The sequence below is a fragment of the Trachinotus anak genome, unplaced genomic scaffold (genome assembly GCF_046630095.1).
Source record: "Trachinotus anak isolate AG129_WGS33_773 ecotype Australia unplaced genomic scaffold, CSIRO_AGI_Tana_v1 ptg000004l, whole genome shotgun sequence".
Taxonomy (NCBI): Eukaryota; Metazoa; Chordata; class Actinopteri; order Carangiformes; family Carangidae; genus Trachinotus; species Trachinotus anak.
Window position 1 is genome coordinate 6,898,497 of NW_027273855.1, and position 27,942 is coordinate 6,926,438.

Genomic DNA, 27,942 nt, shown 5'->3' on the forward strand with positions numbered 1-27,942 from the left:
TAGTTGTGATTAGGCCAAATATGTCATACAAACATGGTGCTCAAAGCAAGAAGAAAGACTCAGTATTGCTGCCATTTTAATCTTCTGGTTCACTCCACTACTCATCAACCTCCACTGGCTACCCATGGCTGCCCAAATCAAATTCAAGTCACTAATGCTTGCCTTCAGAGTGACTTCTGGGTCTGCCCCCATCTACTTGAACTCAATCATTCAGCCTTATGCTCCTTCTCAGCCATTGCGTTCCTCCAGGGAATGTCGTCTGGCATTGCCATCCCCGCAGACAAGGCAATCTCAGCCCAGACTGTTCTCATTTGTGGTTCCCCAATGGTGGAACGAGCTACCAAGTTCTATCAGAGGAGGGGCGTCCCTCTCAATTTTCAAGAATCTCTTGAAAACTCATCTCTTCCAAGAGTACCTTCTTTTCTAAAAACCTGAACATGTCTAACTAGCACTCTTTGATGCACTTTCTTATACATCTCCCAGCACTTATTAACTAGATGTATTACTTAAAACCTTTACACAAAGGTTTCCCACTGCACTGAAGCTTTACTATGGTCCTTCACTTGTAAGTTGTTTTGGATAAAAGCATCGGCCAAATGAACACATATAAATTTATAATACAGTGACACAGCAGAAGCACACTGCTTTCCCCTGCAGCTTCTAGGTTTGCAATTGGTAATTTCAATTGTGACTAAAAATAAAACGGGGACTACAGATATAGACATATTTCACAGCAGGTAAGTTGAGTAGCCTGTCCATACAGTGTTTGTGACTCTTTTGATAAATGTTGATAAATGTTTATTGGATCTGGAGGTTTCACGTCGCTCCAGTTTTTCTTACGTTTTTTTTTTTCAATTTATTTCATTAAACGTCTTACAGCCCTCACCATCTAGCTGTCATAGCTGAGACAGTACATGCTGTACCTGAGTCTGCTTAAAACTCTGTGAACTACTTCAATGCTGCCTTCATGTGCTCCACGTAAGCCAATGCCTCACAGACTTGCTGTAATGAAAATATAGTTAGCAAACGGTAACGTTTGATCATTAGGCCATAAATAGACTTGATCATAGATGACATGTGTTGCTTGTACTACTCATTCAAAATATCACCTGACAGCAGAGTATATGACATGAAGAAAATCCGACCTTCTCAGTGTAGCGTCAATATGTTCGACTTTACCTGAAGGCAGCATAGCAGCTCTGAAACGGGCAGAGGGCGCGAGAGAGGGGTGGGTGTGACGTCATGGCACGGTGCCCCGTCCATATTTGGCGGAGAAGAAGTTTGTGTCGCTTCGGCAAAGTATAGACACCACTGGTGTAGGTAACAACCAGAACTAAGACGAAACAAAACTGTTCGGTCATCACTTTTAATTTTGCACCTGTCAGGTGAATGTAATATTATTTTATGTTTTATCTAAGGTGACCTTGCTTAATTTGTCATCATTATCAAGTTAACGTTATTTTAAAAACGCGACAAGGACCTCATCGGGCGGTTCTGGATTTTTGTCCCACTCTCGTTTGAATTAACGGCTAACGTAAACTGTGTCGTTCAGTAGCCCGGTGAACGTTATTCCTGGATGGGTTGTTGTTACCTTTCGTGTCCTGTAAATGATAAATAGGCTCCTAACTCTTCGGAGAGTCTCGCATCCTCTGCCCGGTGGTCTCGTATGAACCGTGTCAAGGCGGCGACGAGGGGTCGGAGGCTCCGCCAGCAGAGCCGGGCTTCAGGATGAAGATGCCCAGAGGAGGACGCCTGTTCCTGGCGACGTGCCTCGGCTCGCTCTTCGTTCTCGTGCTGTACTTTCAGAGCATCAACAAGCCAGGTGAGACTCGCACACACCCACACACACACACACACAGTCTTCTGACAGAAAGAACTACTGCAACAGTATTGTAATGTTGTTAAAACGACGATTTATTAATATAGTGCAGCGATCACAAAGAAAGTAAAATTCCAATTTCACGATGTAACACGCACAAGCACAACTGCAGTGAAAACGGCATTATAGATTTATGCTTATCAAAGAATAATTTGCTATGGGAACACTGGTTAGCACACAATATGGAAACAATAACTAATAGATGACATTGTGTAGTTTCCTTGCACCCACATTTAATGCAGCATTCAGGCTTTTAAATTGGGCTGTGTGTTCTTGCAAGGGTTGTGCATCCTTGGTAAACAATAATTTTGACACAGCCACACTGGCACACCTCTTTGTGTGTGTGTGTGTTTATACATAACATATGAAACAGGGGACATGTGTATTACATAAAGAAATGAGAATGTATGTATGAATAAGCTCACTGTGAACAGTGGAATGTTTTGAAAACCCCCTCCCTGAGACCTCCTGCATTCCTCTGCTGTAACCCTTCTCTGCTTTCCTCTTCTTACCTCTCCTCTCCCTTTGTTTCCTGGGCTGAGCCCATTCTGGACATTGAAAGACAGATTGGCTCCCAGGGGACTGCAGACTAGAGAAGTCAGAGCTCAGTTAAAGAGGTGATTGATTTGCTCTGACCATACATGCAGAAGCAGAATTACACATGGGCATAGAGAGGGAGAAGAGCATTTGATTAAAAAAAAAAGGGTGTTTTGCATGTGGTTGGTAAAGAAGAGAGAAGGAGGAGGAGAATGGTGCAGAGAGGGGAAGCCAGAGTTCAGCTTTTGGTGATATTGTTTGTCAAGAGGAGCTTGATTGGTCAGTATGAGTTTTTGTTGAAATGGAAAAGTATTCAAGATGAACTGTGCACAGCATGCTCTGGATGATGCTTTGCAACAATGGCGAAACACATGTCACTAGGAATGTGAATCGAGAACTGGTTCAGTTGAGAACGGATTCCAAATTATCTGAAAAATTGGAATCGTATGCCTCCAAGCTTTTTGATTCTTTTTACTAATGCTAGCATATTTTGTTTGACAGTTGCGCGTTGCAAATCAAGCTCATCAGTCTATGCTTCTGGAAACCCGCAACAAGGAGTGGAAAAAACGGTCCAAAAACGTGGCTTCATGTCACAGAGAAAGATGACGCCAGTGCTAGTTGGATTGTCTGTGAGATGTGAATTTTAAGGGGGGGGATACCATAAACCTGATGAAATTTCTTTCTATGTAACAAATTCCAAGAATACTACGTGTTTGACATCATATGCAGGTGTTTTACTGCTTCCCAACCAAGCAGCATGTCCATTACTAGGAGTAAATCCTATGTTATTAGCACATACGCGCTACCAGGTAGGCTTAACATAAGGATAAGGATGAAGAATAAGCAGAACCAATAATGACATTGGTATCAATAAAATCTTTTAAATTCCCATCGCTACACATCACAGTATATGCTGAACCATATTCTGTCATGTATGAAAGATAATGATTCAGAATGAGTAAAAAAAAAAAGCCATTATTACACCCAGCATTTCTTTTGGATTGTCCATAATGCAACAGTACACATCCATGGCAATAAATCACCCTTTAGACCACCAAACCCTGAGTACAGTGCTTGCAGAGCTGTCGGTGACAAACAAACAAACCACACGTTGCCTAACCTACAAGTAACACACTTTAGCACACCCATTGATCCACCTCCACCAATGAGGTGTCTGACCTGTTTAGGCTTGTCTGCTGTACAGCCCTGCCAGTAGCCATGCAAGCCACATTAGAGAGGACTAATTCACAGGATGTCAACAAAGCACAAGGCGTCCTTAATTACCGTGTATCTATACAGGCTGGGTTTGAAATCCAACGCCAAGTTTCTTGTTTAGTTCTATATTATCCCAGTCTTTTAAATCCCTTTTCATTTCTCACTTCCACTCTATCTTTAAAACAAATAGGAGGTACCAGCCAGTAGAACAGTCTGACCCATATGTTACACTATGTACTGTGTATTATATTATATTTAAATAATGAAAAATTTACACCTAATTGACAAAATATTTGATTTATTCCTTGTTTACACATTTCAACTGACATTTTTTGTCGTTGTTCATGAGATAACTGATTTTTTTTTTCACATTTGAGATTTTGGACGTAATATTCAGTATAAGGATGGAAATGTGTTTAAGAACAGCTCCCCGTACATCAGTTAAAAATCATGAAAAAAGGCTTTTGAAGTTGAGAACTGATACACTTACCCGATATATTCACCACTGATTGAATGTGAAGTCAGAGGGTTTCCACTGACACACTTTACATAGGCCTGTAGGAATTATCTTGACCATGACATGATGTCACATCCCAAACTGGAGGATTTGTCAAACTGAGTAAAAGAGTCAAGAATACATTTCCTTTAAGTTTGAAACTCTGGTGGTTTTCAAATGTATTTTCATAGTGTGTCCATTTGCCAGATTTTCATACAGTTGAGATAACTGCACTGCTGTGATCAGCCGCTGGGATTTTGAATGGGTGCTTTTCATTCGAGGTGTTGGAGGTCTGACATTCACCCAACCACCAGAATATAGAGAGTGAGAAATGTGAGCTTTCTTCCAGTAACGTTCCCTGCTTGTTGATGGAGAGGTTGGAGCCTGGTTGAGATTAAAGAGATGAAAACAGCGCTGATGGTAATGAGCTTAGCGCTGGTTGGTGTTATATTACTGTGGTACTGCGGTAACTGTCCCTGTCTTATGAATTACTGAATGATTATACACACTCTTACTGAAGTGAACAGCTGTTAGAGCTGCTAGTCCCCAGTTTGGGCTGTCCTCAGGGCTGTTCTGTCTCCACTTTTATTTATTTTATACACAAACAACTGTATCAGTCGGGATACAGAGAGATTTTAAATTTTTCTACCATGTGTGGACTATGGCTGAGATTCCTCGCTGATTGATTTGTGACTTTTTGTTGTTTTTATTGTGTTTGTTTGTGCCTACACTGCAAATCAGTTTCCCTCATCGCAGGTGATGATTAACTGTATTCATGTATGATAAAAGCTTATTTTTTTATACAAGTCAACTTTATTGCAGGACCATTTTCCCATTGTTTATCTGTTCCCATTCCCTCATCTCATTGCTTTCACAAAACCTGCATGTAACAATGACGCAAGGCCTCCCTCCCCAAAAGGAGATTACACATTGTACAAGATATTGTCCTGTACTTGGAAGGATAGGCACTGTAAACCCTATTTTAAAAGGCTGTGATTTTTTTCCAATCCACTTGTCTTAAAAAACTACATCTCCCAATCAGGCGTGCTGTTTAATACCGGACACACAGCACAATGCATACAGTGTTACTGCTGCGCTTCCATTGTCTGACTTCCTGTGCCAACACCCTGAGTTTGGCACTCAGGAAAAAAATACAAGTCCTCCCCAGTGTGCTATTATACACCCAATAGTTAACTCATGTCAGATTTATTATGTTAAATGTTGATTTATTTAGGCATTTTAACTCAGTAAGATTCCCTCCTCTCAATTCAGTTTTTCCGGTTACCAAAATTTAAAGTAGGTGCTGGTGAGAAATATCAAATGTGCATCCCTAAAAAAAACAAAAAAAAAACATTTGCACTAATCCTTGCCACCCTCAAGCCATGAAATCAGTCAAGAAGCATTGGGCTTAGGGGGTTTTCTGCGCTTGACCTAATGTATAAAATATAAACTCTTGCCCCAAAAATCCTCCCTCAAACCAGTGTAAAATGTTTTTAACATACTGAGGAAATTTTCTGACATGTGCTATTTCCAGTCAGCCTCTCTTATTAGATACATCGTAATTTGGACAAAAATAGAGATGCACACCCACTTTCTTTTTCCTCTCACCCTTTTATGTGGTTGTGTTGACTCAGCAGTGCTGTGGCGCAGTGTCATTGTGTGCGTTGTTTGAGTGTATGTACACGTTACTATGCCAAGTAACTTCTCTCTGTGGAAGGGTGGGGCACAGTGTGTGTACTTGTCAAAGATGGAGTAAACTTGCCAGTATTTACAAGATAAAGTTTATATTCACACTCATGTGCTAATGGTGCTAATTTTGCAAGTCATAAGCCTTGCTATTTGACACAGGAAACCATTTTCTATCATCACCCTCAAACCTAGGATTTGACCTTAGTTACAGCTGTGATAAAAACTTCATTGATAAAATGATGATTGATAAAAACGTCATTCTTTTGGCTGAGTTAATCAACCCTTAGACTCAATATATAGATATACTTGTCATTCTTAAAATAATATTTTAAGAATATCACATAGCTGTATAAAAATATCTCATCTCATACACAACTTATGGGGTGTGTTTTTCTGTGCTGCCGATCAGTTGCTGCAGCCACACTTGCCGTTATGTTTTCTTCCTTCTTCACTTTGTGTGTTTCACATCTGACTAGTTCACCGTCTTCAGTACCCACCGCATCTATGGCAGCCTCGGTTACCTATCAGTCATGTCATGCTTTCAGAAATCTGGCATCGACTTGGTAACAAAGTTTTGGTTTCTTGACATCTCTAATATGTAATGGTTTATTTGTATCATTGCATAGAATTCAAACCGAACTGTTGCCCTTGAGCACAGCCAGGACTTGAATGTGTCTGGAGTTTTCCCTTGGTAAAAACCGAGGCATGGTCATTTCTGAACCATGAACATTTTCTCTGTTCATGGTTCTACATTCACCCTCTCTTACTTTTCCACTTCATTTGCTGGGCAGCTGTACACAACACATGCTAAAGGGTGGGAAACTCCTCTCTCTGTCTCTCTCTTTCACAGTTATGGGAGACAAAAGCAAATTGTCTCATCAACAAGCCAAACTGCCCGCAGGCACCTGAACACATTTTATAGCCGTGGTTCTGCTTTACACCGGGCCACTCTTTAAAGTCTCGAGTGCTCTGTCACAGCTGTTGTCACATAATGATCAAATTTGAGCTGAATTAAAAAAATAAACTGCCACACATGACTGGCAGGCTTTTGAAGATTGTTTTGCCAGACATCACTGATGCTCTTCACTCTCTTCACTGAGCTGCCTCCTGTGACAGTGATGGATTCCACCTCACAACTCTAAACAGAGGAAACATCAAGGCCTGCTCTGATGTGGCTTTCTCACGCACACACACAGTCTGTGTACAATTTATGGTGTATTTTATTTATTTATTTATTTTTTTACCTAAACCTACTGTAGACACACAAACGCACACTGTAATCTTTGAATTTACCTACAAGCTCATCCCCATACATGCCTATTCATACACATACACAATGTAATCCTATAATTGAACACAACAGTGCTACTTCATGCCCGCTGTCATTTATCAACTGACATGGACATCAGTGCAGCTGTTCTGAAACAAACAAGTTATGTTCTGATGCCTTCAAGGTCCCACAATGCCGGCAGCTCTTCAGATCACGCTTTACACCACATGCCACAGCAGCTGGCTATTTATCCTGCCTCATTCTGTGGGGTGCGTGTCCAAAAGTCTATTTGTTAATATCTGCTGTGTCCTGTAAATAGCTGCTGCTATGCTGTGGGAAACACAAAATCAGATTCTGTGGGAAACACTGAATAGTCAGATAGTTAGATTGTAATGTAAAGAGCTGTGGTATCAAGACCACTGAGGTACCACAGCTACTTTAAGCCTGACATCAAACAGACTGATGTACAGTATATTGTTAACTCTGTTGACCTCTAGCATCACCATACAATAATGTATGCAGGTGCTTACACTCACCAGCAATTAGACCATTCCCCATGAATGAGTGGCGAGGCACTCAGAGAAACACTCAAGGAACAAACTATCACGTCGCTGTGCCTGTTAATAGACACATTTTTTTATTGGAAAAAAGACATGAGGACAGCAGGTGCTGTCAAGAATGAGGGATATTAACTGATGAACATAACTGACCCAAGCTGATAAGTGTGCAGTGTAAAGAATTTACACTTTCAATCATTTCAATCAAGGAACTTGCTTTGTTAGAATTGCAGAACGCACAGTTAGGAAAGAGGAAGTAAGACTATGTGTTCACTCATAGCGTGTCAAACCAAACTATTTTAAAGTTCTGATGAATCAGAGGGGGGTTTCAGTTCAGGTCAACCTGAAATCTGACACCATTGATCTGTCCGTCTGCACTTGTTAATCTCAAACACCTCAAGGGAATCACTTCAAGTTTGGAACAAACATTGAACTTGTGAAAGAACTGGTTAGAATCAGGTGGTCAAAGGTCAAGTGTCACTGTGACCTCACATAACACGTCTTTGGCCATAACTCAAAAAATTAAAGACTTATTATGATATGTGTTACAATTTTACACAAATGTCTACTAGGATAAAATGATGAAGTCATTTTATATCCAAATGGTCAAAGGTCATCTTCACAGTGACATCATAACGTTCTACTAAAAAAGTTCTGTCCATTATTCAAAGCTGTAACTCAGGAAGGGGAGAGTGCCACCACATTTCCTGCAACTCGATTGGTTGATGGAGCCGTGTAACTGCGAGGCAGTAATTCTAGTTTGAAAGGAGAAATTAGCTGGTTGATGTAGAAAATCCCCCAGAAATCCGTTACAGGTATGTTTCTGTTGCAGTTTTGACCCATTTTTTAAGAATTGTGCAAGTGAGCACAAGTGAACATAAGGAAGACATGGGCAAGACGGAAAGGAAGTGACTCCCCCAATACAGAGGATATCACTGATCGTAAAGTTAACCTATCCTTTTGGCTTAATTACAACCATCTGCAGCTCTTACTATGTGGATGTTGTGACACTTTTAAATCAGGCTACACTCAGTACAAACACAAAAGTCTGGCAGCCTGTTACTTCCTGTAACCCCATCATCTCTTTCTGCCTTCCTTTGTTGTCATTTGTGACATCTTATTTTTTCTTTCAGTCACTTGAAGGTGTTTTGTGAAACAGACTTTTACTGACCTCAATCAAAGCAAATTACATTGTGGTCTTGTTTGAGCTCATGGAAACTTCCATCACGTGGCCCTCATAAAGATAGGGCGTCCCTTAAGTGCAATTACCTACAATTTTACCTCTGTGCAGAATTATTTACATTATTAATGCCACAGAGGGAAGAGGTTTTTACAAAAAAAAAAGAGTAAATACTTTCCATTAGAGGAGGGCAGAGATTTGTTTTGATAAAATAATGATAACAAAAATAATAACATCAACAGCTAAAAATGTTGGATGTATTGGTCCCCTACAGTCAAGGCATTTAGTTAACTTCTTAACAAACATTTTCACTGTCTTTCTGTCAGCTGATTAGTCACAAGATAGAACTCTCTGTTTATAAAGATCCAGACCAGTATACAGACTTAATGGAACCTTGTTTGTCTGGGAGTATAACATCAGCACAGCTTCACACGCCTGGCAGACTGTTAAACCAGACAGACCCAGGTTCATAATGGGCATGTTTGTGTGTGTGTGTAGTAAGATCTCTTCTGCTCTTCTTCAACTGTCAGTGTGTCACTTCCTGGGCCTGAGAGGAAGTTGTGGTTTTCTGGTGTGTGTGATAGAGCACACGACACAGAAAAAGATGTGGTTTGTGATGATCAGAAGAGGAGTAGTCATGTGCTTCTCATTTTAACGGAGAAAAACACGGACAGAGTGAGTGCAGGTGAAAGCCTATGATGCATTTTAATGGATAAGAAAATCATTCCTGAGTTAAACTTTTGAGCCACAACAAAAAATAGCACTGCTGATGGAAGAGAAAGCCGGGACTGGCTGATGTCATTGCAGGGCCAGTTTATACTGACACAGAGAAAAGATCAATAGGATGAGTTAGCTGGATTTTATAGTAAGATTTCTAGAGTTACAGATCTATAAATCAAGTATCATGTCAGAAAGACATTCAGTCTCTTCAGAGCATCCTCTCCTCAACAAGCTTGTACCTTCACACCCATGTATACACAGATAACACACAGCTGTTATCAGAATTATCTTTTTAATTTTTTATCATGGTATAACATGGCAGCATGCTAACAGTTGGTAATTAGCACTATTTGTTGCCAGTTAACGTCTTGTGGTGTTTCACTGGATAACTGTGAACTTGGACCTTGTGGTGGTAGTAGAGGAAATGTCAGAGGGTCAAAAAGTATGATTCAGGCTCTGGGGACCCTTAATACCCATACGAATTTAATGGCAATCCATCCAACATGGTGGATAGCCAGCCCTGTGGACCATCATTGCCATCCCACTGGCTCTTGAAGATAAAAAAAAAATGTTCACAAATTGTCAGCATAAAGCTAGAGAAAATCAAATAGCACAACTTACATTTCTAACCTCAGCTAGAAATGGGACAGAGGATCATCAGTTAATGGACAAGAGCCTGGGCACAAAAGCTTGGGGACTTTGTGGTGAAGGCATGATGTTGTGATTTTGTGACAAAACCAGTGTAGTTCAGTTTTTAGCCATTAGCTAATTGTTAGCAGGGTATCTATACCTTACCTTTTCAGGACATATGCAAGTAAAAGGTGATTTATTAAATTGTGTATTGTCTTTTCATTGTCTTTTTTTTTTAAACAAGTTGCAGCACTCCCAGGTTGTAGGACTTTAGACCCCTTGATGAGTGATTAGTCAATAAATTAGCTTTGTAATTGACTTTTACTCTCTCCTGTTCCTGTCTCCCCCTCATTATATCAGAATGGAGGAAATACTGAAATGTTTCCCCTCCATGATATCATGTTTACATTTGAAAACACAATAACCCGTTAATATATGAGTAGAGCCTCCAAAAGTGTCTCTTGACCTACTTTTCCAGCTTCCTGAGGAAGCGTCCTGAGTTTGCTGAAGGCTTTGCTGCTTAAGATGTGAACAGCTGTGCTGTTGACTGAGAGCTCAGACACCTCATTCATTATATTCAGTGGTACCTGGGACAGATTCGGTCTGATTTCTGTGTAGAATGAGCTTTTATGTTTCAGCCCTCTGGGATGTCAGTGTGATGTTTATGACCTCTTCAACATTTCATCCTAACAGTGACATCGTAACTATGATTCTCAGCTGAGTTCTGTACGAAACAGTTTATCATGTATGTATACTTCATAATATTTATAAAATAGCACATAGAAGTGAGATGGAACTGTGTGTGTGCCCTGTATCCAGAAAAGGCCTAAGATGTGGATTTTGTACGCATCAAGTAAAGCTTTTCACCAGGGTCCAGTGGGACTTAGATGTCTATCTTTGTGTGTTCAGATGATGTGGCACAGATTCACCCAGAGGAAGTTGGGGATTCTTGGTGATTCATGTGAGCTCACGCAGAGGAGGGACAGATAGAGGCTGTATCCCGGCAGTCTCAGACTCACTGTCTATCTTAGATCTTCTTTCACTACATGTTCTACTGCATTTGCTGATGTAGATTTTCTTCTTCACTGACTCACTAGTATTGTCGTTGTTCTCCTTTTTTTGTTCTCTTCTTCAAAATGGCAGGAAGCTGTTGTGATTTAGAGTTTGAAGCCACAAGCTCACACAGATATTTATCATATTTCTGTGCCATTTCAAAACTGTATAGTAAAAGTAAAACTTACTTCATGTGCTCGATGCCAGCTCAGCAGAGAGAAGAGAAACAAACAGCCTCTGTCTCCCTCAGGATTCCATTGAATAACTCTTCACTTTGCTCTCAGTGCCAACTGATATGCTTTCCATATGATGGTATAGAGTTTTCTCATCTTTCAAGGGGATTTTTTTTCAAGAAGTTTCCCTCATGCAAATTCATACACAAAGCATGTCCCCATCTCTCTGCACCCCTTTCTCATCCCAGCTTGGTTTCTACGCAGCGCCTGATTCTAATTATTTCTGCTTCAAACTCTATGTATATGTTCTGTGTTTCCCACAGGTGGACAATTTACTTGTGGTGATGGGTGGTGCGGTGTGTGACCGGTGCATGCGGAGGGTCATGTAGTTTTGAGGGGGAAAATGCAACCCAGGTTATTTTCTGTAGCTACGATTTGCAGATGTCACCTAAACACCTCACATGCAGGCTATCGGTAGACTTCTAGTCCCCACTCAGTTACTGCAGCACATGCAACTCAGACAGGTGTGTGGGCAAAAATGAGTTTAAAAAGAGTAAAATAAGGCGTTCTAAAGTAAAATTAACCTAAGTTGTAACCAAGGGATTTTATCTCCCTGGGTGGGTCTTAATCTACTTGAGAGGGCAGCACAAGTAGAGCCTGTGTATGAAAACACTGTATTAACTACTTTAAGCTGTATCAACAGTATAATCAAGCAGTTCTTAATTCTAAAAAATAAAAAATAAAAAATAAAAAAGTCAGCTTGGTGAATTAATACTACAGACATTTGTTCACTGTTGTGTTAACAGCCTTTTTGTTGGAAATAAATCAGAGGCTGCTTAGGCTTATTTTTGTAATACTTTTATTTGCCTATGTGCTCATTGACAGTTAACACACATCTAATTTTAGTGGGAAATGCCAATGAAATGCCCACACTGTTGAGCCCTGCTATGCATTGTTTAGCCACATGTGCAAAACAAATCACTGTTCTTGCTCAGTACCATTAGCTGCAGCCACCAACACTGACTGCCATCAGGGCTGGAAGGAAGGGGGATGGGAATGGGTGGGTGGGGGTGGTGAAGGAGAAGACAGATGTGTTTATACAGACTGGAGGAGGAAGGAGAGACGATAATAGGGTCTCCATCCAGATATTGTAACTTCTTCTAACCGGCAGAGCCTCCAGCAGGTCTGTCATTACAAATACATGTTATGCAGTCAAGTTTTGTTCAATCTCACAGCTAATCAGTGATGCAAATTTATCATTGTTGGTAGTGTAATGTTACGATATTGGTAGTGGATGCTCTCCAAATCTGTTTTGTTTTGTACCGTGTTCCACACTTAGTTTGCTGCGGATAGATTATTTTCCACAAATCTATTTAAGAGTCAAATTAAAAGGACTGATTATGAACGAAAGTTTCAGCTAGATCAAAGAGAGACTACGAAAAAGGGGAGAAGTCTAACTTATGTAAGGGTTACAGAGGGAGTTTGGAAGGAACACACTGTTCCTATTAGGGTTGGACCAATGGACGATGCCATCGTTCCCCTGTCTGATCCTCACAGATGGCAGAGCGCATCTTGAAACACATATTCCACTGTCTCTGCTATAACTATAGAAAAATATATTTATTACTTATTTCTAATTTTTTTAAAACTTTTTGCAGGATTTCCTCAGGGATCATGTTGAGCCATAGCTCAAAAATGATTTGTTTATTCTAATGATTATAATAGCTCCTTATGCCTGATATACTCAGGAAAAACTGCTTATTTTAGCATATTTTAATATAGGCACAAATATAAGAATTATTTTTAAATCTACCTGGTTTGCAACTGCCTCAGTAAATCAGGAGGCTTCTTCTTCTTTATATGTGTTGCAAAACTGAAGATTAAAATGCACCTACAGACCAAACTTTCCTGTTCTCTGCTGCACCATGTCTGGCCCTGCACATTTACCCTTGCTCCCACATTGTCATTGTCCATTAAGATGTTTCACTGTAGACATCGTCGTATGCCATTTCGGTTGTCATTGCCCAAACCCAGTACCTATGAAATCTATAAATAGAAAGTGGGAGGATTTTTTTCATATGAAGAAATGACATCATGACAAAGAGGAGGGTTGGAAAGTTGGCTCTGACAAACCTTCCCTATAACTCAATTTGGATGTCTTAAAAGTGTAATTCAAACATCTGTGCAAATACATAATAGAATATAAAAAAAGTGTTTCTCATTTGTGGCCTATATACAGGCTTATGAAAGCTAACAATAATGTGGTCTGACTTAAATCAGTGGTGACAAAGCCAACAGAGACCCTGCAGTGAAAATTCACCAGGCATGTTCTCTTGTTGACATAAAACCCACAACGTGTAACAGATTTACAGTGTTGTTAGTCATTTAGCATAAATCCTGTCAAAATGTAAGAAATGAACTGGAGCATGAGTTCATAAAGAAGCACAGAAACACACTTCTTCTGTTAAACTGTCGTTGTTTGCGGCACAGTTCATCAAGAATAATGTGGATTTTAATCTCCCCCTGTCTCACTGTAGAACCTGGTGTAAAGACTGTCAGCAGACCAGGGAAAATCAGGAGAAGTCCGCTGCAGACCCTCTACAATGGAGACCAGGTGAGAGCGCCAATGCACAAACTGTATGGATTTATCCACTACAAGACCATATTTACTTAAAGATATATTTTAAAGTTTTGCTTTAAAGCTTACTTGCTTTCTTACTGAGAGGTACGTTGTAGATACCCCGCTCATATCTGTAGCTTCTCAATGTGAAGCTACAACCAACAGCTTATTTTGGCATACATACTGGAAACACGGGGAAACAGCTAGCCTGGCTGAGTCCAAAGGTAACAAGCTCTGCCTACTAGCACCTCTGAAGCTGACTAATTAACATGTTATGTTTATCTACACTGTGCAGTGTAAAAGTTTCAGCTAGGAGGACTTTGTTAACTCAAATGTTACATTCCGTGTGGAACATTTACTGATATTTATTGAAAGGGGAAATGTTTTGTACTATTCCCAAATTTATCTTACATCTTTGGTATCTCAGTGCTCAGTCTCAGCTGTAGGATATTAACACTGAAGGTCAAAGTAACCTGAACACTGACCATCTAAGAACGCTTATTGTCACATGCGTATGGCTGATTGGATATGATTTGTAGAACTGCTTTAAGGCCATCACCGAGTTTACATTGCAGCCTGTCATGTAGCTTTCAGTGTAGTGAAGTATACATGTAGCCATCCCATTTGAAACACATAGCTGCCCTGCACTAAAAGCAAGTCAAGTCAGCAGAGGTAGTGGTTTATTTTTCAAAATGTGACTCCTTTAAAGCCACTATATGTAAGTTTTTGCTTTTGGTATATAGCCATTGTTAGCATTAACATCCGCTCACTCAAGTTTCTGAAAAAGATACTTTGCGAGTTAAGTATCACACTTAAATCCTTAACTCACCAAGAGGTGTCTCCAGCGTGGATAGCAATGCAATCGGTCCACGGCTGGTCTAAGGTTATCTGCCATTTTAATGTATCAGCCCATTCAGACGTGCATTTGTTAGTCAGTTAGCTTCCACTTGTTTTTAGTGACACAAAGATAACCGATAAATCATCTGTCCACATATCCAAAGTAACTTCCCCATTGCTATCAGACAGCTTCTTCCTCAGGTCCAAATTGATATTTTGTCAAATGTCCTCTGCATATTGTCTCAGTCTGTGTGATACAGTTGTCGAATCAGGCAGAAACTGCTGACAACCAGCTCAGGCACTGATGGCAATCAAACCCTGTGCCAGTTCGCTAAATCCATCACCACACACAGTTTCAAACAATCTGATGAACTGGCCTACAATCTTTACCGCTAACTGCGTTATGGCCTCTGGGTTTTGGAAAAGTAAATGTCAATTGGCGCAGCACCTGTGCTCCTAAAGCTGTTGTTGTGTTTCTTCAGTGACAATGTTCTTAGTCCAGTGCACCTTTTACAAAGTCACTAGCAAAGTCACTGACAGTGTTATTCTCACAGTCTGATCACACCAAATGTCTTCCATATGTTCAGCTTTGCCTTGTTCTCACCTGCTGCCCACCTGCATTTAGTTCATTTTTACCCATGCCCATACCAGTGAATTTAAATATTTAAATATATTTATTACCCATTACACTCCTACTTATTCTGCTGATGTTAGCATGCTAACCTGCTAGCCCTTCTCATCACTTTCCTGTAGCGTCCTTTCCGCTCTGAAAAAGTAGTGCAGCTCAGAGGGCAAATTCTAACCTCTTTGTATTGTAAACACAACTATGGCTGAAGATCTTGGCAAGTGACAATCACCACCACCTGCGCCCAGCAAGAAACTACTTCTAGCAATAAAACTCACAATTAGCCCCTTTAATAAGTAACCTGCAAATCCCTGTATATCCCAACAGTTTCCTCCCTTTGAGTCTCCCCTAACGTTTTTTTTTAATATTACTGTAACGTGACATATGCAGTTTTTGTAAACTATTTTAAGATGTAGATGAAATCCACTTGTCTCAAAACATTAAACCTTGTTCTATGAGTCTTCCTGTGGACAGAAAACTGGCACTGCAGCAATTTTAAGAGATGTTTCTGTTTGTGCTTCTTCCTCCCTCCTCAATGGCCTGTTTGCTCCCTCTGTCATCCGTACTACATCGTCCTCATCACAAGCAGCTGAAGCTGTTGGCAGCACAGAGGTCCCTGCAAGGCCGCAGGGAGCTGTTGGAGCAGGCGTGTCTGAGCCACACGAGGAAGCGCCGGGTACTTTCGCCTGAGGATCTCAAACACCTCATTGTGGATGATAAACACAGCCTTATTTACTGCTATGTACCCAAGGTTGGTTACCATTACATTAAGTCAGTGCAGCTGAAATTCTAGACCAGAGGTTTTCAGACTGTGTTAGTGTGTTGCACGGGGATGGTTGAAAAGTGGGGGGATGGGGTGTCTCAGAGGGAGAGACATGAGGCAAAGACACAGTGACATGAAAGAGACAGGGACAGTTGGTTATTGTAGTTTCTCTCTGTCATAGCTCAGTCAAATCTGCACACAGAGGTGTGATACACATATTGTTAGACATCCATGTGTCCGCTTAGAAATTATAGAAAAAAGGCTACTTCTTACAACTCTTGAACTTGTCTGGGAATCATCATGTTTTTTTTAGTTTTCTTCAGTTTGCAGTATGCCAGTGACAGTTGTCTGAATGTCCATGGGTACACTACTAACAGGAACTGCTAATAGCTTATTTTGTATACTTTAATTGTACTGATTTGCAACAATGTACACAAATGTGGACCAAAGGAAAAGAAAACAGGGCTCAAATTGTCACCCAGTGTAAGATACTGTGGCAAAATTATGTTTCCTGTTGACATAGACAGGGGCCGGGAAGGGGAGCAGGCATTTGTCCTGATTTTGTCTTGGGGAGGCACACTGTCAGACTTTGATAACCTCTCTCTAAACCACAAGAATCCTTCACTAAGTGATTACTAGGCTAGTATTCAGTTGTTGCGTTCATAGTTTAGATTACTGAGATGTACGTTTATTACAGTGTATAAAAATAACAGCTCTTAGATATTTCTATGTATAAATGTGTATTTCTACTCATGACTTCCAGGTAGCCTGCACAAATTGGAAGCGTGTCCTCATGGTCCTCACTAGTGACGGCCGCTACACCGACCCTCTTGCCATCCCTGCCAACGAGGCGCATGTAGCTGGTAACCTTCGCACGCTTTCCGAGTTCTCTGTCCCTGAGATAAACCAGCGCCTACGCAGCTACCTCAAGTTCATCTTCGTGCGGGAGCCCTTTGAGCGTCTGGTGTCTGCCTACCGGAACAAGTTCACACGCAGCTACAACACGGCCTTCCACAAACGCTACGGAACTAAGATCATACGCCGGCACCGGCCCAACCCGGAGCCCGAAGCACTGGAGAAAGGGGATAATGTCTCTTTCCACGAGTTTGTCCAGTATCTCGTGGATCCTCGGACCCAGCGGGAGGAACCTTTGAATGAGCACTGGGAGCGGGTGCACTCTCTCTGCCACCCCTGTCTGATCCACTACGATGTGGTGGGGAAGTACGAGACTCTGGACCCGGATGCTCAGGCTGTGCTCAGTTTGGCCGGAGTGCAGGGGACACTTAAATTTCCAACATCTGGTAAGAGCACTAGGACTGATGGCAACATGGCAGCACGCTTCTTTAAGCACATCAGTCCTTTCTACCAGAAGAAACTGTTCAATCTGTATCGAATGGACTTCCTCCTCTTCAACTACTCCACACCAGAGTATCTCAGGACTCGATGAGAGGTAGAAAAACGACGACTGACACCAGTGCCATGCATAGATCGGTTGTGATATTTTTCCTTTCACATTCCATTCATCCTTTTAAGCAATGATAATTTTGCACTTTTCAGGTTGCCGTTGACAATATTCACCTCTGCCTTCGGGTGGTCCATCACAGGCACAGACTTGTCACTACTACTCTCCAGCAGAAACTGAAGGTTGTGTAGAATGACTTGATTTTCTGGTTTCAGTGAGTGGAACTTTCTAAGTGGAACCAAATTTCTTCCTGAGAAGGAAAGAACCGACAGTTTGTGCTGTAATCTACCAAGAATATGTCAAGACTGAAAACAGTGTAATGTTTTGATGTTTAGCAGAATAGACATATTATTCCCAAAATGTGTTTGAAAATGCAGGTGATGCATTCACTTTCTGTCTGGGCTTTAGGTTAATTGAGAATTCAGTATTTATTTTTGCCATTTCTCGCCTAGAAACGTTGTCAAATTGAGCAAACCTTTCTTTGACTTTTTGTCTGTTACTTGTGGTCGTTGAGTTGGTGTAACGTGCCTTACCAGCCTTCCTGCAGTGCCCACTACAGTAACAGTTTTCCTATGGCTTGTTTTTCTAAGCCATAAATTAAAGTCACACTTGAGAGGAGCAGGTTCTCCTCTGGCGTGGGTATACAGCTGAACATACTGACTGTGAAACTGAACGCAGCAGATTATTTCAAAGCACCTACAACACAATATCTCTGGAAGGCCTTTATTTATGTATGTCAGAGCATAAAGTATTTATTATGGAAATGTGTGCATTTGGCCTCATGATGTTGTGAAAATGAATTTTATATGAAAGCAGAAGGGTTTTTTTTCTTTCAGAGTAATTTTTTACTTGCATGGAAAATTACCTGCTGTTTTGGCTTTTGCACATAAACTAATGCCAAATGGAAACTTCTGAGCAACTCTAAACTTATCACATCACACTCTCTTGTTTTTTTTGTTTTGTTTTTTTTTTCAACTTTTCTGATCAAACCTGAGCTGAAAAACTACATCCAGGTCTTATCTTAGTTGTCACTGCACTCTTTGACTCTGTCTTTAAATTTGTATGCAAGAGGTTTCCAGGGAAACCTGCAGTCACTCCTCAGTTTTAGTAAACGCTTGTTGCCATCCCTCTTCAATCGCTGTCTGTATTTAGCTCTGGGCAGGTAGGCTGAACAAACAACCACATAGCTGTGGTCAGGGCTGGGTGCAGCCCAGCAGTGCCCCCGCTCAGAGCTCCCCTTATTAGGGCGGCGGCAGGCACGAGGGGCTAATCCACCTACAGTCATTTCCACTGCACTTAATGGCCTTTTTCAGCAGTGTCAGTGAATTTATGCTAATAGTACAGAGGTTAATGAAGGAAAAATGTTTATCAATGACCTGTACTGCAGAATTTTACACATCAAAGGCTGTTATAAGGAGTTGTAAAAAAAGTTATACATGTCACTCGAGGCCACGTTAGCAGCTACCAGAATAATGTACCTGAGTCTCTGATCAAACTGAAAGCAGTTTAGTTGCCTTGTGGGTAATGCATGCACCAAGGTTTGACAAGAAAGAAGAATGTGTAGAATAAAAAAGAAGATATCTCAGATTCTTAAGCTGTTTTTAGACTTGAGGTCATCATTATTTTATTAAAACTAGGGGTAAAACCATCCAATAGCTTTACATCATTTAAACTGATAAAGTCTTATGTGCCAGTCAATGTGCAAAACCAATATTTTTTGGAAACTACACTTAGTATAAATAAAGTAGTATGAATGTTCATGTTTTATTTTTCCAGCTCCATAAATTTCGAAAAATGTGCTTTAAGGTTTCAGGAAATAATTGTAAACCTTCACTAATGTCAGTGAATTAAATCCAATGAATTGCAAAGTGTCTTCAGCTCAACATGCAGAAACTGAGCAGCTGTAGAGGAGAGCACGCAATTCAACTTAAATGTAAATGTTTCCAGGAATAAATGATTGATTAATAAATATTTACTTGGGTTTAAAATAACAGTCTTGTCATGGAAAGTCCTCTGAAAAGTCCCAACTTAAACAATTCTTCTTCATTCTAGTGCATGTCAAGACAAGGTGGCGCTGAAGTGGCAGGAAACATCTCAGACTCTTTATCTTTCAGATTTCTTTTATAAAGTATTTCATGTTTGTCAGACAGGTCAGCGCAGGCCCACTTTGGATACATTGTGTTTTTCTTCTGTAGTCTTGCTTTGAAAGGTGCAATATCGGTGTGTTTCTGAGTGTAAGTAATGTGTTAAAAGTTGTGTGTTTTTATATGTGACTTCCTCTTTTTGTTCAAGCCTTAAATTTTGTGCCATCATGTTTATGCCACTTTTTATGTGTCTGTTTGGCTATGATTGCATGATTGCCATGGATTGCAGGGTTTGATTTTAATGCTCTCCTTTGTAGCAGTGTGTGATTTAAGCCATAATTTGAAAGAAGCTGTAACTTGCCAAAACCCAATCACACCCTCAATGTTTTTTCTTCCTACTGCCTCGATGACATGCTGCACAAAGTATATGTTTTACCTTTTAATTTCCTTTTTTATCCTGGAAAATACAGAATACAAATAACAAGTAGCTTGTTCTTTCAAAGAGACTGCACATGCTGTATTTCCATCTCAAATACCCAGACGCTGCTGTGTATGAACACAGCTAGTCAGACATTTTCTGTAGAGACGTTGCTTTAGTCAGACCAGTGACTCGGTGAGTCCAGTGAGCACAATCTGAAAGGATCTCATGCACCAGTTTACTTGTGCCACGAAGCTGTGAATGTGATGTGACTGTCTGGTTACCTTGAAGTTTCAACAAATACAGTCTACTAACAGCAGCATTGAGTGTGTGTTCTCTTGTTGTCTCTCATTACAAAACACAGTTATGTTAAACTCAGACATATTGTATCAAAAGCAGCTTTCTTTCCTATGTTGATGGAAGAGGAAGCTTTCCACTGAGTTATACAGGACAAAGATGACCCTTGACTGCAGTATTATGCAGGAGTATTCAAAGAAGCCATTTGTAAGTTTTGCTCTTGCTACACAGCTAGCATTAGCATTAACAGCTATTTACTCAACAGTCTGGAAGAAAGGTTGCAAGTTCAGCATCAAACTTCATTCCTTTACTCATCAAGAGCTTTCTCCAGCTAAGTAAGCATGCTAACCAACTAGTCACTTTCCAGTAGCAACTAACTGTAGCCTCCAGTCTGCCCTGATGAAGTAGCGCTTCTCAGCTAGTGTATTATACCCTCTTGTCGTGTGAACACAATGATGGCCAAAGCTCTTGTCAAATGATAATCACCACCAACCGCTTCCGGCAAGAAACCACATTCGGCAGCAGAGAAAACTTGTTGGCGTATTGATAGAGCAAAATCTGATAGTACCTGAACACACAGCAGATTAGTGTAGAGCAATAATGAGACTAACTTTCCTCACATTACCTCCTGTTTTTAACTCATAGCAGAGTTCATGGTGCACACACAAATATTCATCACACAGGTGACTGTGATCTACATGATTGAGAGTCATGTTGCCCTCAGGCTGAACCAATCAGAGCAGAGCTGGGCAACACTGGCTGATCCTACCACATGGGGGATCGGACATGCCTCTACAGAGGGACAAAAACAAGTTGAAACATAGGCTAAAGTTCAAGGTCATATAGACATAGACTGGTTTGTGATGGTGATTTGACAGTGCCTGATGAAGATCCCTGCAGATGGAAACTGTTAGCACAGTGTGTGGATCCTTTATCTGACTCTTGCCTTCAGTTTGATGTTTTTTTGATCCAGCATCTGTGAAAGTCCTTTACACCCTGTTTGGCCTCTTCTCCTGCAGTGATTTACAGCACATTACTGGCACCAGCACCACCGACTGTTTATCTCAATGAGCACAACTCCTAATATTTATATAACAGCAGTGGATGGAAACTTTAATTTGCATCTTTCTTAATTCTGTGGAAATTTGGTTAAAATTTGAACAAATTATGGATAAAAACCTGACTAGTGTTATTCTTAATACTTCATTTGATGGAGTCAAAGTAAAAGATAATAAAATCATACACATACAGTAGTAGTGGCTTCAGTGTAACTTTTTCTTTTTTTTTTGGGGGGGGGTGATAAATATGTGATAGTGCCAAAGTAACATGTATTTCATTACACTGTTGGTTTTTATTAAAATATAATTGTTCATAGCCACAAAAATCACAAGCACTCACCAAACATTTGACACGTTTTTAAATTCCACACTTGAATCTTTGCGCACACATAAGACAGCACACTATGGGTGTGGAAGCTCAGTTGACAGTGAACACAGCAAGATTAGAAAATGAAGGCATTTTAAAAGCCCCTAAAGTCATTATGTGGCAGTGTCAACATTGAAGTACAGTACAAAGTTTTGCCTACAGAAAGCAAGAAAGAAAGGACTGCTGCAACACTGCGGATAAAGCTATTTGTTGACATTGACATTTAAATTTCAAACATTAATTTCGTTTTCAAGGCAACTATTAAACCAAAAGTGCAAGTTTGCAATCAGATATTTGGCCATCACACTCGTTGACATAGTGATTAATAGGGCTGGATGATAAACCATATTTTTTAAGGGTATAATTGAACATTTTGGGAAATACGATTATTAACTGTCTTGCTAAGAGTCAGGTGAGAAGATTGATACCATTCCTACGTTTTTGCTAAATATAAAGCTAAAGCCAGCAGGCAGTTAGCTTAGCTTACTTAGCACAAAGACTGCAGGAAAGCAGGGGGCTTTCATAAACTGCATAGTTTAGTCCAAAGTTTAAAAAAAAAAGCCTGCATTATAAAACTTTTTTTAAAGTAAAAATTACAAGTTGTATTTTACAGGGAGTTACAAGCTAGAGCTATCAATCTAACAAGCTAAGTTCGGTGAAATGCCCACTGGCCTTAGCTTCACTTTTATATTTAGCATTCATTGGTATAATGGTACAGAAAGCTGAGGTGCCTGACAGGCTAGCCTCTTCCATTAGCTTCTGTAACTCATCCATGTGCTCATTCAGTATTTATTTCTCTGTCATTTTATGAAAATGTAGTGCTCTTCTACAATCCACATAAAAACTTCTACACTATTCAGTCCTGTGCTGCTGCTGTTTTTGGCGAAATGGCTTGTCTGCACAGCTCAAGCTCAAATTTTGAATAGACATCAGATCTTTTTTTTTTTTCTTAAGTAAACACATGGAGTGAACCTCATGACATACAATATGTTGGGAAAGGCAATATGTTCTAACTCTGGATTTTTAATTATTTGCATCATTAGAAATTTGAATGGGATTTTGATTGAGGTTTTTAACTTCTGGAACATAATCTGAAGGTCTGGTTTCATTCTAGCCTCTTGCGATTTTAATGGACATTTATCCAATCATTAAGCTATGACCACAGGTCTAGAATATTTCACTGGTCAGACTGTAACTAATTAGGACAAACATCAGGAGTCACCCAACACAGTAATGCAAATAAAAGCAATTATGTATTAAACAAATGTTCTTTACAGAGTCATTAGCAATATAGATGTAACAGTTTCTAATGATACAGATTTATCATCCAGCCCAACTGATAGAGACACACTTACGTGCTGGTACAACACTTCCTTAGCTCTAATTCTCACAATATCACAGTTAACACATTACTTCAGTGAAATAAACTGTGAATCCAATAGTATGTATTTATATTTCATTACCTTCTAGTGTAGAAAGTACTGTGTAACAGTGTCACAATAAAAGCTTTTAGCAAAGCACTATTAACACTTATATACCTCACATTAATATTCAGTTGTTGACAAGACAGGTTGTTTTCAGAAATGCCTCAGATTTCAGTGTTTATGAGGTTTGTCTCTAAAAGTAGGTACAACTAGTAACAGCAAACAGCAAACATGTTCCATGTGATTTAATGAGTGCATTTACACGCGTTTGTTTTTGTCTTAGTCTTGAGAGGAAGCTCATACACACATGGCCAGGACAGACATGGCCAGTGTAATTCTGACTATAAATTCCGTATCCTAGATAGTGTGGTTTTTGCAGTTATATATGAATTGTAATCTAATGTGTATTTATGTCAGCTGAAATAATACACAATTTGGATATGAATCTGCTTAATTATGATTTTAAATTTTAATTGAATGACTGGTGTTACTTCAAACAGAATGCGAGGCAAATTTTAGACATGACATGATTGTTAACAAAGTCAAGGGAAAGACGCACTTTGACACAAATTTGCCCAGGATGGCATAATGGGGGCTCTGCCGCTGCACATGGGTTCTTGTTGGGAGAGGGTGCTAGTGATTGTTGCAAGAGTTTCAGCCATGAAGCTTGTGTTGCGTTTACAAAACAAGATGTCATATTACGTGCTATGAGCAGCACTTCGTCTTTAGGGCAAATTGGAGGCTACGTTGGGTTTCTATCACAAAGTGACAATGATGGGCCGGGCTAGCAGGTTTGCATGCTAACTTGAGTAGAAGAAGAAAAGATGTGATAGAGACATGAGTTAACATTGGTGTTGCTTTCCACCACTGGAGACAGCTCTTGGTGAGTAAAGGAATGAAGTTTGATGCTGAACTGGCAACATTTCTTCTCGTCTGGTAAGTAAATACTAATGCTGTCTATGGAGCAATAACAAAACTCACACATAGCTCCTTTAACTGATGCAGAGACATGTCTGTGTGAATGAAAAATGTCACAAATTTCAGCAGAGAGTTTAAGTGCATCCAAGGGCTTTATGAATTTGCCTCATAAACACACAGAGACTAGAAGGAAGAGGAGAGAGACACTGGAGGGAAAAATAACAACTGGAGTTAAAGGTGAGTTGCACCTTCAGTCAGCAGCTGAGTTGAACCCAGAATGTCTTCTGTACAAATGATGCAGGGTCAATTCACCTCGCTGTCTGTCTGAACACCTTTAAGAGTAACATGTGCATGTATATGCACTCACTGCAGTAAAGAGGTTTTATGGTTTTGACAATGTCATAATGAGAAGTAAGGCAGTAAGTGAGGGAACACCCAAGATCCTCTGCAGCTAGGCAGTCAATGTAAACACATAAACCTGGGCTGATGGTTGAAAACAAATACTTCAACAAGTCATCTAGTTTTTCTGTTCAGTTTTTTTTTTTTTTTTTACATTGAGTGACAGGACAAAATTCAGAATAAATTAAATATTAAAAAATATTTGTTGAATATAGAGATTGCTCTTCAAATAGTAAGAGGTGTGGAAACATTTTTCAGAGTGCTTTGGAAGGTGACATTTGGGTTTCTATTACAATGTAGAATCTCATTGCTTATTTTTATTTGTTTGCATGTGCCAGTTTAATGGCATTGTGTATACCTACTCTATGTGCTACAAAAAGCAATACATCATCTGCATATATGATATTCTGGAGACACTTTTTGTGAGAGATCATTGGTGTTTTAAGTTAGCAATGTGGTATTTTCGCTGGGTCCTTCTCTTACCTGTGATTGTTTGGTATTTTGATGACACTGGCTTCTCCATAGTGGAAGAAGTGCTTGGAGAAAACAGCTGTCAATGGTTACAGGGTTTTTTTTTTTTTACACAGGCCTATTACTATTGCTTTAACAGGTGATTTTTACAATGCACAGCTCCTATTTGAAACCTTAGAGGGAAAGTTTGACATTTTGGAAAATAAACTTATTTGCTTTCTTGCCAGGCATTAGATGAGAAGATTGATACCGATGTATATTCCACAGGGAAGACTGGAAACAGGAGGAAACAGCTAGCCTGGCACTGGCAGAATCCAGGCACCTACAAGCACCTCCAGATCTTACTAATTAACACATTTTATCATATTTTTGTTTAATCCATACAAAATCATTATAAATAAGTTTTTTTTCCAAACTGTCAAACAATTCCTTTAACAGTAACTTTTAGTGGATTTTTGATTTGATTCCACCAGTCTGGAATAATTTTTGATCCTAACTATGTATGCCAATAGGTGCCATCACAGACGCAGAGTGGGGAAGCTGAACACATGCACATAATTTATATATGTCAAAAACTTGCTGGTGTATGTCCCTGCCCCTCCCAAAGTCAAACAGTCTTGATGGTCAGTTTTGTTTTGTTTGTCTCCTCACCTCATTTCACAAAAACATTATGCAGTGACTCTCAGACAAACAGAGTGGCTAAATACGTTATCTTCCTTACATTTTTCAGGTGTACTGTTGAATGATGATGATGATACTGCAACTCCTGCACACTAGTCACCATGAACAATTAGTACATGAGGTCCAGCTGCTCTGCTCTGTTCTCTGCAAAATGTTCATGACTGATACAACACTATCTCCAAAAACCTAAAAACCAATTCAGCAGGATTGTTGATTGGGTAGTTATCAGACTCATAAAGTACATAATATGGATAATAATGGAGATTCAGTTTTTTTTCACGTGATTACAACATCTGTCCCATTTGATCTAAAACAGTGATTATGGTTCAAAACGAATATATTTGGACATACATCCATAAAAATTCCAGTTAGTGTACGACATACATCAACCTCCACAACCTCTAACCTTAATGCATAGTGCAGCCCGCCTAAATGAGGGCTGCTTTAAGTCTGTTTGTTCTATTCAAGTTCAAACAAATCCCCACAAACACCCCGTTTGTTCACAGTAAAGGCCGATGAAAAACATTTCTGCCGGCCTACACAGTTGATATGCTGTCATGATGTCCTGCTGCTACAATGTTGAATTGCTACATATTCCTCTGATAAAGCCAAAGCCAAAGCCAAAGAGATGAGCTAAGAGATGAGATGAGCAAAGAGCCTCCAAACTCAGATCAGTTACTGCAGGACAATTTAACAACAGAGATAAAGAGGAATGATTTTAAACTTAAGTTCAATGTAGTGTAGCAGGTGTTCTGAAGGACAGAGAACTAAAACTTCTGAATACTTTAAAGTCTTTTGCACTTGAATAAAAGAATCAGATCCAGCTGAAGGCTGGACATTTTTCAGGCAGCAAACCCTACACCCAGATGGATGGGCGTAAATGGGTGGGTGTCACATGTGCTGTCGCTCCACCAGTGTAAAGATCTGAATTTGTGAGAAATTCCTTGATATGAACTGGGCCAGTGATCAGAAAATGCTTTATTGTCCAATCAAAAGCATCTCTGTGCAAACAAAATTGGTGCGACAAGACAGTGGCTGGCTAAGAGTACATGGGAAAGGGGGAAATTCATAGACCCAGGCTCTGAGCTAGTGAGACGCAGCGGAAGCACAGGGCCAGGAAGCCAGTGCCCAGCAGGTCCCCAAGGGCAGTAAGGTAGGGGATGGAGAAGTTATCAGGGTCCAGGCTCCTTCTCCACATCAAGCGCACAATGAGGTCAGCAACATAAAGGAGGATAGCCACCTAAACAGAGAAAAACAGAAAAAAAAGATAAAATAGTAAAAAAATTAGATTTTTAAAGCTGCAATCACCAGCATATACATAAGCAGTGAGCATCAAAACACATTTAGTGACAGTTCAGTGATTCCCAGGCAGGCATGTGGGAACATTGTGGAGTAGCTCAACTAACTTAAAAAAACAATCATATATTTATGTTAAAGACAAAAACAGCCAAATTGGATATTGGTCTGATGCTATTCATTAGCAAAATTCCAATATCCATTTAGCTACTAGCTATAATAGGATGACTGAACAGTATTTCCCATCAAACTGATTCATGGTTACAATAATTAGCTGAAAGTAATGGATGACAGTTGGTTATAGCTAACGGTAATGCATAGACAGTTTGGAAGAATACTTAAAGGTAATAAATAAATGGCTGACTAGTTGGCAAAAAGTAATGGATAAATATTTGAACACAGTGTGAATACTTGACCAAACCAATCTATGCAATTACAACAGTTCAATTGTAAGAAAAATATTATCACTGTTGATCATAAAATATCATATCTAACCTTTATAAGGTCATTAGTGTTAAATAACAGTCAAAATTCATTTGGATCATATTTGAAACATCATGTTTGTTCAAGGGGTACTTCAGGTCATCTAATGAGGAGCCAGACAAAATAGGCTCTCTTGACTAGTGCACCTCAAATGCTCATAATGGACAAAAATCCCACCAACAAACACTAACATCTGGCTGTTGTCGTCAGTGTAAAAGGGTACAATCAGCATTCAGACTCCTGCAGCAGTCAGGAGTATTTATCAGCTCCAGCTCCAACCAGCAGTGACGTAAACATGAAACCCAGGTGAACGTGTTCATTTTCGCCTCTCTTCCGTGTC

The 27,942-nt window shown here is 39.9% G+C and overlaps 2 protein-coding genes across 9 annotated transcripts in view; one reads left to right on the forward strand and one right to left on the reverse strand.

Annotated features, from left to right (window-relative positions):
• Positions 1 to 88: 88 nt before the first annotated feature.
• Positions 89 to 20,527, forward strand: LOC139620205 (carbohydrate sulfotransferase 11-like). 3 transcript variants are annotated; one of them, XM_071475521.1, is made up of 5 exons: positions 89 to 1,385; positions 1,619 to 1,822; positions 13,937 to 14,013; positions 16,068 to 16,232; positions 17,008 to 20,527. In XM_071475521.1, the coding sequence occupies exons 2-5, from the start codon at positions 1,729 to 1,731 to the stop codon at positions 17,689 to 17,691; spliced, it is 1,020 nt and encodes a 339-aa protein (XP_071331622.1). In that variant the 5' UTR covers positions 89 to 1,385; positions 1,619 to 1,728; the 3' UTR covers positions 17,692 to 20,527. The 3 variants fall into 3 exon arrangements, with proteins under 3 accessions (XP_071331622.1, XP_071331621.1, XP_071331623.1); XM_071475520.1 differs by having other exon boundaries at positions 89 to 1,822; XM_071475522.1 differs by having other exon boundaries at positions 89 to 1,822; positions 16,071 to 16,232.
• A 1,305-nt stretch (positions 20,528 to 21,832) lies between these two features.
• The window catches only part of LOC139620203 (solute carrier family 41 member 3-like), a 54,693-nt gene continuing 48,583 nt past the window's right edge, over positions 21,833 to 27,942 (reverse strand). For all 6 annotated transcript variants that reach the window (XM_071475516.1, XM_071475515.1, XM_071475513.1 and 3 more), the window contains one exon: positions 21,833 to 27,063. In XM_071475516.1, coding sequence (XP_071331617.1) covers positions 26,890 to 27,063 — 174 coding nt within the window. In that variant the 3' untranslated portion in view covers positions 21,833 to 26,889. The remainder of the gene's footprint in view (positions 27,064 to 27,942) is intronic.

Excerpts from the sequence above, each read along its gene's own strand:
- LOC139620205 (XM_071475520.1), top strand. The coding sequence starts at position 1,729 with ATGAAGATGCCCAGAGGAGGACGCCTGTTCCTGGCGACGTGCCTCGGC. Across the intron at positions 1,823-13,936 it reads TCAGAGCATCAACAAGCCAG|AACCTGGTGTAAAGACTGTC; the intron begins GTGAGACTCGCA and ends GTCTCACTGTAG. Across the intron at positions 16,233-17,007 it reads TTTACTGCTATGTACCCAAG|GTAGCCTGCACAAATTGGAA; the intron begins GTTGGTTACCAT and ends CATGACTTCCAG.